Here is a 12423-nt window from a genome sequence, read left to right as displayed (position 1 = left end):
CACAGTCCAGGTAGGACAAACAAAAGAGACCCTCTGAATAAAACGATGATGGGTCTAAACCACCAAGTCAGAGAGAGTTGAATGTTGGGATTTAAGTACAGTATATCAATTGTGATATCTGAGTATAATTCCTGCACCATTGATTCAGCATACAAAGCTGTAGAGGTCTCATGTGAAAATGAACTAAGGAGATTGTGTCCAATGCTGCAGTCATGAGACCTAAAACTTCCATGCACTAAGCCACTGAAGGGAATGATGGAGACTGAAGGGTTTCGACAAGCTGAAACCAATTTCACTTGTCTCTTGTCTGTTAAGGACAGAGTCATGGACACTGAATCCGCATACCAAAACCTGTGAGGCCACGCTGGTGCTATCAAAAACACATACGATTGTTCCATAATGATCTTGGAGATCACTCTTGGAAGAAGAAATAGAGGCGGAAAGATATAAGCAGGTTGGTAAAACCAAGGAACTGCTAAAGCATCCACCTTCTCCGCCTGAGGATCCCTCGACCTGGACAGGTACCTGGGAAGTTTCTTGTTTAGATGGGAAACCATCAGATCTATTTCTGGAAGACCCCACATCTGTACAATCTGAAAAAATACATCTGGATGGAAAGACCACTCCCCCGGATGTAAGGTCTGACGGCTGAGATAGTCCACTTCCCAATTGTCTACACCTGGGATATGCACCACAGAAATAAGACAAGAGCTGGATTCTGCCTAAGAAAGTATCAGAGATACTTATTTTATAGCTAGGGGACTGTGAGTCCCACCCTGATGATTGAGCATATGCCTCAGTTGTGATATTGTCCCGTCTGAAAACAAATGAATGGTTCTCTTTTTAACAAAGGCCAAACCTGAAGAGCCCTGAAAATAGCACGGAGTTCTAAAATATTGATTGGTAACCTCGCCTTTTGAGGTTTCCAAACCCCCTTGTGCTGTCAGAGAATAGATCCCCAGACAGCTCCCCAACCTGAAAGACTTGCATCTGTTGTGATCACAGTCCAGGTAGGACAAACAAAAGAGACCCCCTGAATAAAACGATGATGGTCTAACCACCAAGTCAGAGAGAGTTGAATGTTGGGATTTAAAGGGACAGTTCACCCAAATAATTTCTCCCCTTTAAATTATTCCCAATGATCCTTTTAACCTGCTAGAGTGTATTAAATTGGTTACAAGTAGCTCCTTTACTCCTATTTCAGCATTTGAAATAGCTGATTTAGCCTGTGGTATTGCCACCTACACTGAACAAATTAATACTGGAGTATAGGCTATTGAATAGCCTAAGTATACACAGCCAGCAGAAGAGATTACACTCTCAGTGGGATGCAGGATAGATAAGTAATAAAATTATCATTTTCCATTGTTCTCTCTATGTATTGAGCTTTGGTGTTCCAGCCAAATAAAAGATAAGGAAGCAAATCTGTTTACAAAAACTTAGAACATAATGAGATCTGATATTACCTTTAAGTTCAACCCATTGTAATAGGCTGTGGTTTCAAAGCACAAAATCAGCTACTTCATATACACAAATAAGCATGAAAATGGAATTTCTCAAATATTTTATACTCTGCAGTCGGTATAACAAGTCATTTAAAATACATTAATGGAAAAACTATTTTACAGTGTACTGTCCCTTTAAGTACAGTATATCAATTGTTATATCTGAGTGTAATTCCTGCACCATTGATTCAGCATACAAAGCTGTAGAGGTCTCATGTGAAAACGAGCAAAGGGGATCATGTCCAATGCTGCAGTCATGAGACCTAAAACTTCTATGCACATAGCCACTGAAGGGAATGATTGAGACTGAAGGTTTCGACAAGCTGAAACCAATTTCACTCGTCTCTTGTCTGTTAAGGACAGAGTCATGGACACTGAATCTATCTGGAAACCTAAAAAGGTGACCCTTGTCTGAGGAATCAAGAAACTCTTTGGTAAATTGATCCTCCAACCATGTCTTTGAAGAAACAACACTAGTTGATTCGTATGAGATTCGGCTAAATGTAAAGACTGAGCTAGTACCAAGATATCGTCCAAATAAGGAAACACCGCAATTACCCTGTTCTCTGATTAACAGATAGAAGAGGCACTGAGAACCTTCAAAAAGATCCTTGGAGCTGTTGCTAGGCCAAATGGAAGAGCGACAAATTGCTAATGCTTGCCTAGAACAGAAAACCTCAGAAACCGATAGTGGTCTGGATGAATCGGAATGTGAAGTTATGCACCCTGTAAGCCTATCGTGGACATATAATGACCTTGCTGAACAAAAGGCAAAATAGTCATTATAGTCACCATCTTGAAAGATGGGACTCTTACAAAACTTATTCAAAAACTTCAGATCCAGAACTGGCCTGAATTAATTTTCTTTATTTGGGACAATGAATAGATTTGTATAAAACCCCAAACCCTGTTCCTGAAATGGAACTGGTATTATTACCCCTGAAAGCTCTAGATCTGAAACACACTTCAGAAAAGCCTGAACCTTCACCGGATTTGCTGGAACGTGAGAGGGAAAGAATCTTCTCACAGGAGGGCCTTATTCTGAATCCTATTCGATACCTTGAGAGACAATACTCTGAATCCACTGATTTTGAACAGAATCTGCCCAAATTTCTTGGAATAATTTCAATCTGCCCCCCACCAGCTGAACTGGATCGAGAGCCACACCTTCATGCAGACTTGGGGGCTGGCTTTGGTTTCTTAAAAGGCTTTGATTTTTTTCCAACTTGAAGAAGGTTTCCAATTGGAACCAGAGTCTTTAGGAGAAGGATTGGTTTTCTGTTCCTTGTTCTGTCGAAAAGAATAAAAATGATTTACCCTTAGATCTTTTTATCCTGAGGCAAAAAAACTCACTTCCCCGTGATAGTTGAAATAATTAAATCCAACTGAGAACCAAATAAATTGTTACCTTGGAAAGAAAGAGATAGTAATCTAAACTTAGATATCATGTCAGCATTCCAAGATTTGAGCCATAAAGCTCTTCTTGCTAAAATAGCTAAAGACATAGATTTAACATCAATTTTGATGATATCAAAAATAGCATCACAGATAAAATGATTAGCATGTTGAAGCAAACGAACAATGCTAGACAAATCAGGATTTGTTTCCTGTTGCGCTAAGTTATACAACCAAAAGGTTGATGCAGATTGCAGCCGCAACACCAGCTATAGCAAAGGCAGGCCTGAGAAGATAGCCAGAATATAAATAAGCTTTCCTTAGATAAGATTCAAGTTTCCTATCTAAAGGATCTTTAAAAGAAGTACTGTCTTTCCATAGGAATAGTAGTACGTTTGACAAGAGTAAAAATAGCCCCATCAACTTTGGGGGATTTTTTCCCAAAACTCTAATCTAGCCGCTGGCAAAGGGTACAACCTTTTAAACCTAGAAGAAGGAATGAAAGAAGTAACCAGGCTTAACCATTCATTAGCAATTACGTAAGAAATAGCATCAGGAACTGGAAAAACCTCAGGAGTAACGACAGGAGGCTTATAAACAGAATTTAAATGTTACTAGTATTGATATCAAGAGGACTAGACTCCTCATATCCAAAGTAACCAACACTTCTTTTAACAAGGAACGAATATACTCAATCTTGGAAAGATAAGTAGATTTGTCAGTGTCAGTGTCTGAGGTAGGATCTTCTGAATCAGAGAGATCCTTATCAGAGGAGGATATTCAGTATGTTGTCGGTCATTTAGAAATTTCCTCAAATTTATGAGAAGTTTTAAAAGACCTTTTATGTTTATTAGAAGGCGGAATAGCAGACAAAGCCTTCTGTAATCTCATCAGCAATATCATTTTTTCATATCAACAGGCGATATCATGTACATTAGATGTTGAAGGAACAACAGAAACTCAACTAGTACCGATGGAAACGTTTTCTGCGTGCAAAAGCATATCATGAGCAACTGTTACATACTACAGCTGGTGATATAATCTCAGCTAATTTACAAACAGGTACACTTAGCTTTGGTAGAACTGTGATCAGGCAGCAGGGGTTCCAACAGTTGCTTCTGAGGCAGGATCAGATTGAGAGCATCTTGCAAAATGTAAAAGAAAAAACATTAAAGCAAAATTTACAATTTCCTTATATGGCAGTTTCAGGAAATGGGAAAAAATGCAAACAGCATAGCCCTCTGAGCATATAGAAAGCAAGAGGCATATAGGAAGTGGGGGTGAAAAACATAAGCACATTTTTGTGGCGCCAAGTATGACTCACGATGCAAAAGGAAGTTGAATAAGTTTTTGGTGCCAACAACATCCGGAAATGACGCATCACAGACGTAACCTCGTGAAAGGAACCCTGGTGTCAAACTAAGACACCGGAAATTACGTACTTGCATCTTCAAAGACGTACCTTCACGCCAAAAAAGTTCTCGCCACAAAAAATGACGCAATAAATAACAGCCTAATTTTGCCCGTGAAATTAAAAGGAAAAAACAGTCAATTTGAAAAAAAAAGGACTATACCCCAGGTGAGACAAAAAACTTCCTAACATGCATCCCAAACTGAAACTGGACAGTCTGCAAAAGGAAATATACATAGACCTGACTCATGGCAAATATAAGTAAAATACATATATTTAAAACTTTTTATTAATACTTAAAGCGCCAAACCATAGCTGAGAGTGTCTTTAAATAAGAAAAACATACTTACTGAAAGATACCCATCCACATATAGCAGATAGCCAAACCAGTACTGAAAAAGTATCCAGCAGAGGTAATGGTATATAAAGAGTATATCGTCGATCTGAAAAGGGAGGTAGGAGATGAATCCTACGACCGATAACAGAGAATCTTTGAAAAGATTTCCCGCGAGGAAAACCATAAAATCAATAGGCGATACTCCCTTCACATCCCTCTGACACACACTTCAAAATGCTTAGAAGCGCTTATCATAGAACAAATCATAGAAATCAAGCACAAACTTAATTCACCACCTCCATAGGAGGGAAAGTTTCTAAAAACTGAATTGTGGGTGTGGTGAGGGAGTATTTATAGGAATTTTGAGGTTGGGAAACTTTGCCTCTCCTGGTAGGATTGTATATCCCATATACGTCACTAGCTCATTGACTCTTGCCAATTGCATGAAAGAAAAAGGTGATTTAATTTATTGCATATGCATGATGTATTGTTTAAGTAAATTTTCTCTCTGCAGTCGTTTAGTATGCGTTTGTTACTTTAAGTTTCACAGCTATCTATGGTTGTATTCATCTGCAGCTGTATAAGTATCAGGTTACAAGCAGTCAAAGTATGTCTATGATTAAAGGTGTTTTTCTCGCCGAAATGCATAAGACGAGCTTGCTCAGATGATCTGACCATATGTTTTTAACATATATCTTTTCTCCTGAATAAATCTTTATTTTTACGTGCCTTGAGGTTGCTTTTTGTTGCCTTTTTCCTGTGAATATTTCTTACCCAGCTTGAGCCTGGCACTTGGGGTATCAAGCAGTGCTGTGCTTTTCATCATTATCCCTTTCTGGAGATTGGAATACACTCCTGCTGTGACAGGCAAGCAAAGAGGAGGAGCCGAGGGAGTTACCGGCATCTGATGTACTCCTTGTGTGTAGCCGCAATAGTCCACAGAAAGATCCGTCCGTAGTCAGGAGCAGAATACCCTTCCATGGAATGGAGGCCCAAATCGATAGCCAGGTGACCATCTTGGTACAGTAGGCATGATAGAGGGGCTGGAGGGTGAACTACAAACCACAAGGACCTGCAGGTTGACGGAGTCCACTTCAAGGGGTGAGTGTTCCTCCATTACTCTATTGGGATTCAACTTTTTGCACATCATACACGTCTTGAGCCCCACAGAGTAGGAATTGCTTTAAGGATCGGAGCCTTCATTGTTCGTTTCATAAGGCACATTACTGATGCCCCATTGCCACTTGTATTTTGTGTTGTATATTAAAGGGACAGTAAATCCAAAATTAAACTTTCATAATTCAGAAAGAGCAGGCAATTTTAAACAAATTTCCAATTTACTTCTGTTATTGTTAAATTTGCTTCATTCTCTTGTATTTTTTTTATTGAAGGAGTAAAACTAGGTAGGCTCATAAAAGCTCAGGAGTGTGCATGTGTCTTATGAGCCTACTTAGTTTTACTCTTCAGAAAAATATACCAAGAGAACAAAGCAAATTTGATAACAGAAGTAATTTGGAAAGTTGTTTAAAATTGCGATGCTCCATCTGAATCATGAAAGTTTCATTTTGACTTTACTTTTTTTTACCAGCTGCAGAGTATGAAATGTATGCGATTTGCTTTTTAAAGCTTATTTGTGTATATGAATGAGCTGATTTTGCGTTTTGAAGCCACAACCTAATAAAATGGGTTAAGCTTGTAGGTATAATCAGATCTCATTACATTATCACATTGTGTAAATATACCTGATTCTTTATCTTATGTCTGTCCATAAACCAATCACCAATACTTGGAGAGAACAATGGAAAATTAACATTTTATTACCTTATCTCTTCTATAACCCACTGGGAGTGTAATCTCTTCTACTGGCTGTGTTAATACAGCTTGGCCTCGTGGCCAAACACTTTCAGGATGGATGGTGATACCACAGGATAAATAAACTAATTAAAAATGCCAATATAAGGGTTAATGGAAATACTTGTAAACAATTTAATACACTCCAGCAGGTAAAGTGGATCATTGGGAACAAATTAAAGGGGAGAACGTTTTTGGAGTAAACTGTCCCTTTAAGCTATGCCATGGAGGAAGGAAGTTTAATTATTTTGGGATCTTACCATGCATAAAATGTAGCCAGGAACTTTTGAAGGGACAGTAAACATCTTGAGATTTCAATATAAAATATTTAGTTATGTATAATAAAACAATTTGTAATATACTTTCATTATTTTTTCTGTCACCTTTTCATGTCATTTAGCTCTGAAAATTGTGGCCGTTCTAATTCTTAGAACTGGAAATGCACACTGTAGATGTTACATATCATTCTCTAATTAGCTTTAGCATATAACAACTAAAAAAAAGAAAGCTTGACTTCTGCAAATGCAAGCCCTGATTGGCTCCTCCACATAAGGCAAGAGGTGTGTGGAGCCTGTAGCTCAAAAAATTGTAGCTCAACAAAAAATTCTTGTAATAATTAAGGTGTTCAGTATCCTGTTTACAAATGCATTTCATATTTTTCAGAAGATTTGCAATATCAACACCTGATACATGTAGGTCAGTATTCTGTTACCTTTATGAAGAAATGCATACCCTCCAACTGTCCCGATTTTCGCAGGACAGTACCGATTTTAGGGATCTGTCCCGCATTGGCCCATGCATTTAAAAAAAAAAAAAAAAAAATTCTATTGGGCACATACTCAGAAGCAGCTGGCTTTCTCTCCCAGGGTTATATACCTGTTAGATTCCTTGTGGAAAAGTAATGGGTGTGTGGGTTAAGCAGAAGTTGGAAGGCTGTATACCCTCTGACCTCGGTAATGGTGATCTCTAACCCCTGGTAGTGATGATGTCTAACCCCTGGTGATAATACTAGCATGCCTTCAGTTTTATATGATGAGCAGTGCTAACACCAGGGTAACGAACAGTGGCAGCCTCAGACGGCCAGCTAATGTGCTTGCCAACCCCAGGACCCCATACAATGAGTTACAGATAGCCATATATGATGTAGTGTGTGTGTCTTTCTGTATCTATAAGTGTGTATGTGTATCTGCATGTATAAGTGTAAGCTATGTAGCGTGTGTGTGTGTGTGTGTGTGTGTATCTGTATGTATAAGTGTGTGTGTGTATCTGCATGTATAAGTGTATGCTATGTGGTGTGTGTGTCTGCATGTATAAATGTAAGCTATGAAGTGTGTGTATCTGCATGTGTAAGTGTATACTATGTAGTGTATGTGTGTGTGTATATATCTGCATGCATATGTGTAAGCTATGTAGTGTGTGTATCTGCATGTATAAGTGTATGCTATGTAGTGTGTGTGTCTACATGTATAAATGTAAGCTATGAAGTGTGTGTATCTGCATGTGTAAGTGTATACTATGTAGTGTGTGTATATGTATGTATAAGTGTAAGCTATGTAGTGTGTGTGTGTGTGTATCTGCATGTATAAGTGTATGCTATGTAGTGTGTGTGTGTATCGGCATGTATAAGTGTAAGCTATGTAGTGTGTGTGTGTATCTGCATGTGTAAGTGTAAGCTATGTAGTGTATGTGTGTGTATCTGCATGCATAAGTGTGTGTGTGTGTGTATCTGTATGTATAAGTGTATGCTATGTAGTGTGTGTGTGTATCGGCATGTATAAGTGTAAGCTATGTAGTGTGTGTGTGTATCGGCATGTATAAGTGTAAGCTATGTAGTGTGTGTGTGTATCTGCATGTATAAGTGTATGCTATGTAGTGTGTGTGTGTGTGTGTGTATCTGTATGTACTGTATAAGTGTATGCTATGTAGTGTGTGTGTATCTGTATGTGTAAGTGTATGGTATGTAGTATGTGTGTATGTGCATGTGTAAGTGTATGCTATGTAGTGTGTTTGTATCTGTATGTGTAAGTGTATGGTATGTAGTATGTGTGTATGTGCATGTGTAAGTGTATGCTATGTAGTGTGTTTGTATCTGTATGTGTAAGTGTATGGTATGTAGTATGTGTGTATGTGCATGTATAAGTGTATGCTATGTAGTGTGTGTGTGTGTGTATCTGTATGTACTGTATAAGTGTATGGTATGTAGTATGTGTGTATGTGCATGTGTAAGTGTATGCTATGTAGTGTGTTACTGTGCATTTTTGCTAACTTTAAAGGCCAGAATCTAGAATATTAATGAGGAATGCAGAGAGCAGTTTTAAAGAATCTATTATTAAATGTCCAATTAAGATAAAAAATATTTAGCACTGACTCTGCAAAGGCTAATTAAATACAGACCTCACATAGCTATACCAGTGGTTCGAGTTTGTCTTTGATTTGCTGCCTAAGATTATGAAAAGATATGACTTTATTTAGAATTTTATTTATATTACTTTGGTCTTATGATTTTTTTAAGCCCCGTCCCTGCTCCTGCCCACCACATTTCAAAATGTTGCCGTGGGGGGGGGGGGGTCCCTCTTTTTAATTTTGAAATGTTGGGAGGTATAGAAATGTACCTTGTTTTCCTACAATTTCATGGTCTGTCCTTTCCAGATATATATCAGAATATTCATTTTCTTTGGGTTTATGCAGCACACTGTCCTCATTTTCAAAAACATATTCACCTCCATCCAGACAAATGAAATCAATTTCCTAAAAATAGAAGAAGAAAAAAACATAATAACAAAATGATTTAGATCAATCGATGTCTGGTCTTCCTTAGCTTGAAGGTGAACAGCTATTTTAAATCAGACACTTAGGAAAAGGATTTAATAATTGCCATCTTGGCTAAGGACCAAAAGCAGAGATAGACCAAGATGTACAATAAACTCTAAATTGAGTTAAGTGTGTGCTATTTTCTCTATTAATTATGTGGTTATAAAACACAATAAATGCAACTTTAATATTATTTAATGTTTCTTTATCTGTGCATTATAGTATAAATTGAATTATGGCGGCACAAGGAAATGCCAGACCAAGCTTAACTCTAGTTATTGGGGGTTTTGCCCCTGTCTGCGAATGTTGACTGAGGAACTTTATGGGGAAGAGTTAAAGGGGACAGTCTACCATAGAATTGTTACTGTTTTAAAAGTTAGATAATCCCTTTATTACCCATTCCCCAGTTTTGCATAACCAACACAGTTTATATTAATATACTTTTTACCTTTGTGATTACCCTTGTATCTAGGAACCTTCTTCCAGCCCCCTGATCACATGACTGTGACTGTTTATTATCTATTGTCTTAAATTTAGCATTGTTTTGTGCTAAATCTTAAATAACCCCCTGTGCCTGAACACAGTGTTATCTATATGGCCCACATGTACTTTCTGTCTCTTTGTGTTGAAAAGAGATTTATAAAGAATGTGATAAGAGGCAGCCCTCAAAGACTTAGAAATTAGCATATGAGCCTACCTATGTTTAGTTTAAACTAAGAATACCAAAAGAACAAAGCAAATTTGATGATAAAAGTAAATTGGAAAGTTGATTAAAATTAAAAGTCCTATCTAAATAATGAAAGTTTAATTTATACTAGACTGTCCCTTTAAAGGTAAAATGGGAGGGAACAGGCTTTTGAGGCCTATTGCATAATAGTCCAGTTACTAGGAGCAATAAAAAGTGTTAATATCCCTCACTGTAAACTGCTTATAAAATTTGATCTACTACAAAACAATAGAACAACACAGTGGGCTAGATTACATATGCAGCGTTGCCCGCAAAAGCCAGCGATGCCAGTTTTTAGTTGAAGTGAGCAATCACATATACGGCACATATATTTCACCCGTCGCATTTATTTACTCCCATAAACTAACATAGAACCAGCGTCGCTATACAAATTAGGGATTCAAAAAGGATTTGGGGTTTAAGTGCTGAATTACACACTATTAGTTATATATACAGAGATTAAAAACTACACTTTATTGACAAATATGCAACACATACATTTAAAAATACAGGTATGGTATCAGATAGGAGTGGGTAAATCACTTGCACTTCTCTTATGTTTATCTGATGTCCAGCTGATGGTTAAAAATAGGGCTGCGTGGACTGAAAAAAAAAAAAAGAGTGCTATCACTTCATATAAGCACAGATATTCAACTTTCACACAGGTGGACTGATCTATGCGCTCAAAGGCAACCTTCTGTCTGGGTACTGCTGTGATTGAACACAGACGATTTCCAGCTGTTGTCCGTAATGCTAAAAGAAATACTGTACATTCAGGGTATCAAATAAGTTAGAGCATATTTATAAACTCCCTTATCAGGGATTACATTTGTGTAGCATAGATTCACAACATTGCTCAATCATACACATCAATCAGATTATTCAATATCTAATTTGTTTAGCAACAGAAAATCGCTGCAAAACATATACATCAAACACGCTCTAAACCACAGGTTTTTCTCTCAGCCCCGCCCACCGATGCATTTCGCCACTGTGCATGACTTTGTCAGGGCTTAGGGGCGGTCTCAGCCAGCTTTTCTTATTTTGTAGGCATATGTTGCCATAGTAACTTCTCATGTGGGCGGAAGTGATAATCGCCAGGCGATCCTGCTGCTTACTCAGGAAATTAATCCAAGTCATCAGTGTTAGAATCAGCTTTCATATCTTGGTTGTCATTGCCAAAACTATGACTAACACATAAACATTGTAATAAATCTATCACATAAATTTTGCTGTGTGTGTATTATTTTGGTACGTATATGAGGTTCAGGATTTTTTCATGTATTTCATTAATAATTCAGTATAGATGGTGTATTGATATCCTTTATGGTGGTATAAAAAAACGGTTTACTTTGTTCATTTGGGATACGGATCCACTTCTTATTATTATAGAGTCACCCACTATTACATTTAATAGGGATAGTATTATCATTACCCTCCAGCAGCAGTGATATTTACTCTGATCACTTATGTTAAATTATAGAGAACAGGAAAAACCACCTAGGATACAGCAGGTTAATGTACATCAAAAGAGCAAAATATAGTATGATCAAGATGTATAATTCTTTTGGGAATTTATCTTTCTGGTTGGATAATAGATTTGATTTCAAATCAGCCAATATGATTTCAGTAGCTCTCATCCTATTGGCTGATTTGAATTTTTCAGTGTGCAGCAGCGATCGCATGAATAGGATCCTCTACGCTGGATGGCTCCACGGCCACCAGTCTTGCTCTGTGCCTCCTTGGGTCCGGATGAAGATAGAAGAGGTCCCGGCGCTGGGTGAAGATGTCGCTGCCTGGAAGAAGACCTTCACTGCCGGACTTCAGGAATGGTCAGTACCTATTTCGGGGTTAGACTTAGGCTTTTTTTATTTTTTGGGGTGTTTTTTTTTTTTAGATTAGGGATTTTTTTTATTTTAATGGGCTGCAAAAGAGCTGATTGCCCTTTTAAGTGCAATGCCCATACAAATGCCCCTTTAGGGGCAATGGGTAGCTTAGGTTTTTTAGAGTTAGTTTTTTTTTATTTTGGGTGGGTTGGATAGTTTACTGTTGGGGTTAATTTGTATTTTTTGAGGTAAAAGAGCTGTTTAACTTAGGGCAATGCACTGGGGTTAATTTAGGGGATGTTAGGTTAGCGGGGCTTAGAGATTAAATTAATTATTTGCGTTGTGTGGGGGTGGGGGTTTAGGAGTTAATAGGTTAATTAGATATATTTGCATTGTGGGGTTGGTGGTTTAGGGGTTAATAGTGTAATTAGATACTTTGCGATGTGGGGGGATGGGGATTAGGGGTTAATACATTTTTTAGGTAGATTGCGATGTGAAGGGGATGGTGGATTAGGGGTTAATACATTTATTAGGTAGATTGCGATGTGGGGGATGGCGGA

General features: G+C 37.8%; 1 protein-coding gene across 1 annotated transcript in view; it reads right to left on the bottom strand.

Annotated features, from left to right (window-relative positions):
- Positions 1-12423, bottom strand: part of MIA2 (MIA SH3 domain ER export factor 2) — a 598301-nt gene that overhangs the window by 494880 nt on the left and 90998 nt on the right. Inside the window, exon 4 of the mRNA XM_053711462.1 lies at positions 9112-9247. Coding sequence (XP_053567437.1) covers positions 9112-9247 — 136 coding nt within the window. The remainder of the gene's footprint in view (positions 1-9111; positions 9248-12423) is intronic.

The sequence above is a fragment of the Bombina bombina genome, chromosome 1 (genome assembly GCF_027579735.1).
Source record: "Bombina bombina isolate aBomBom1 chromosome 1, aBomBom1.pri, whole genome shotgun sequence".
In the NCBI taxonomy this organism is placed as follows: Eukaryota; Metazoa; Chordata; class Amphibia; order Anura; family Bombinatoridae; genus Bombina; species Bombina bombina.
This window is presented reverse-complemented; position numbering and strand designations above follow the sequence as displayed.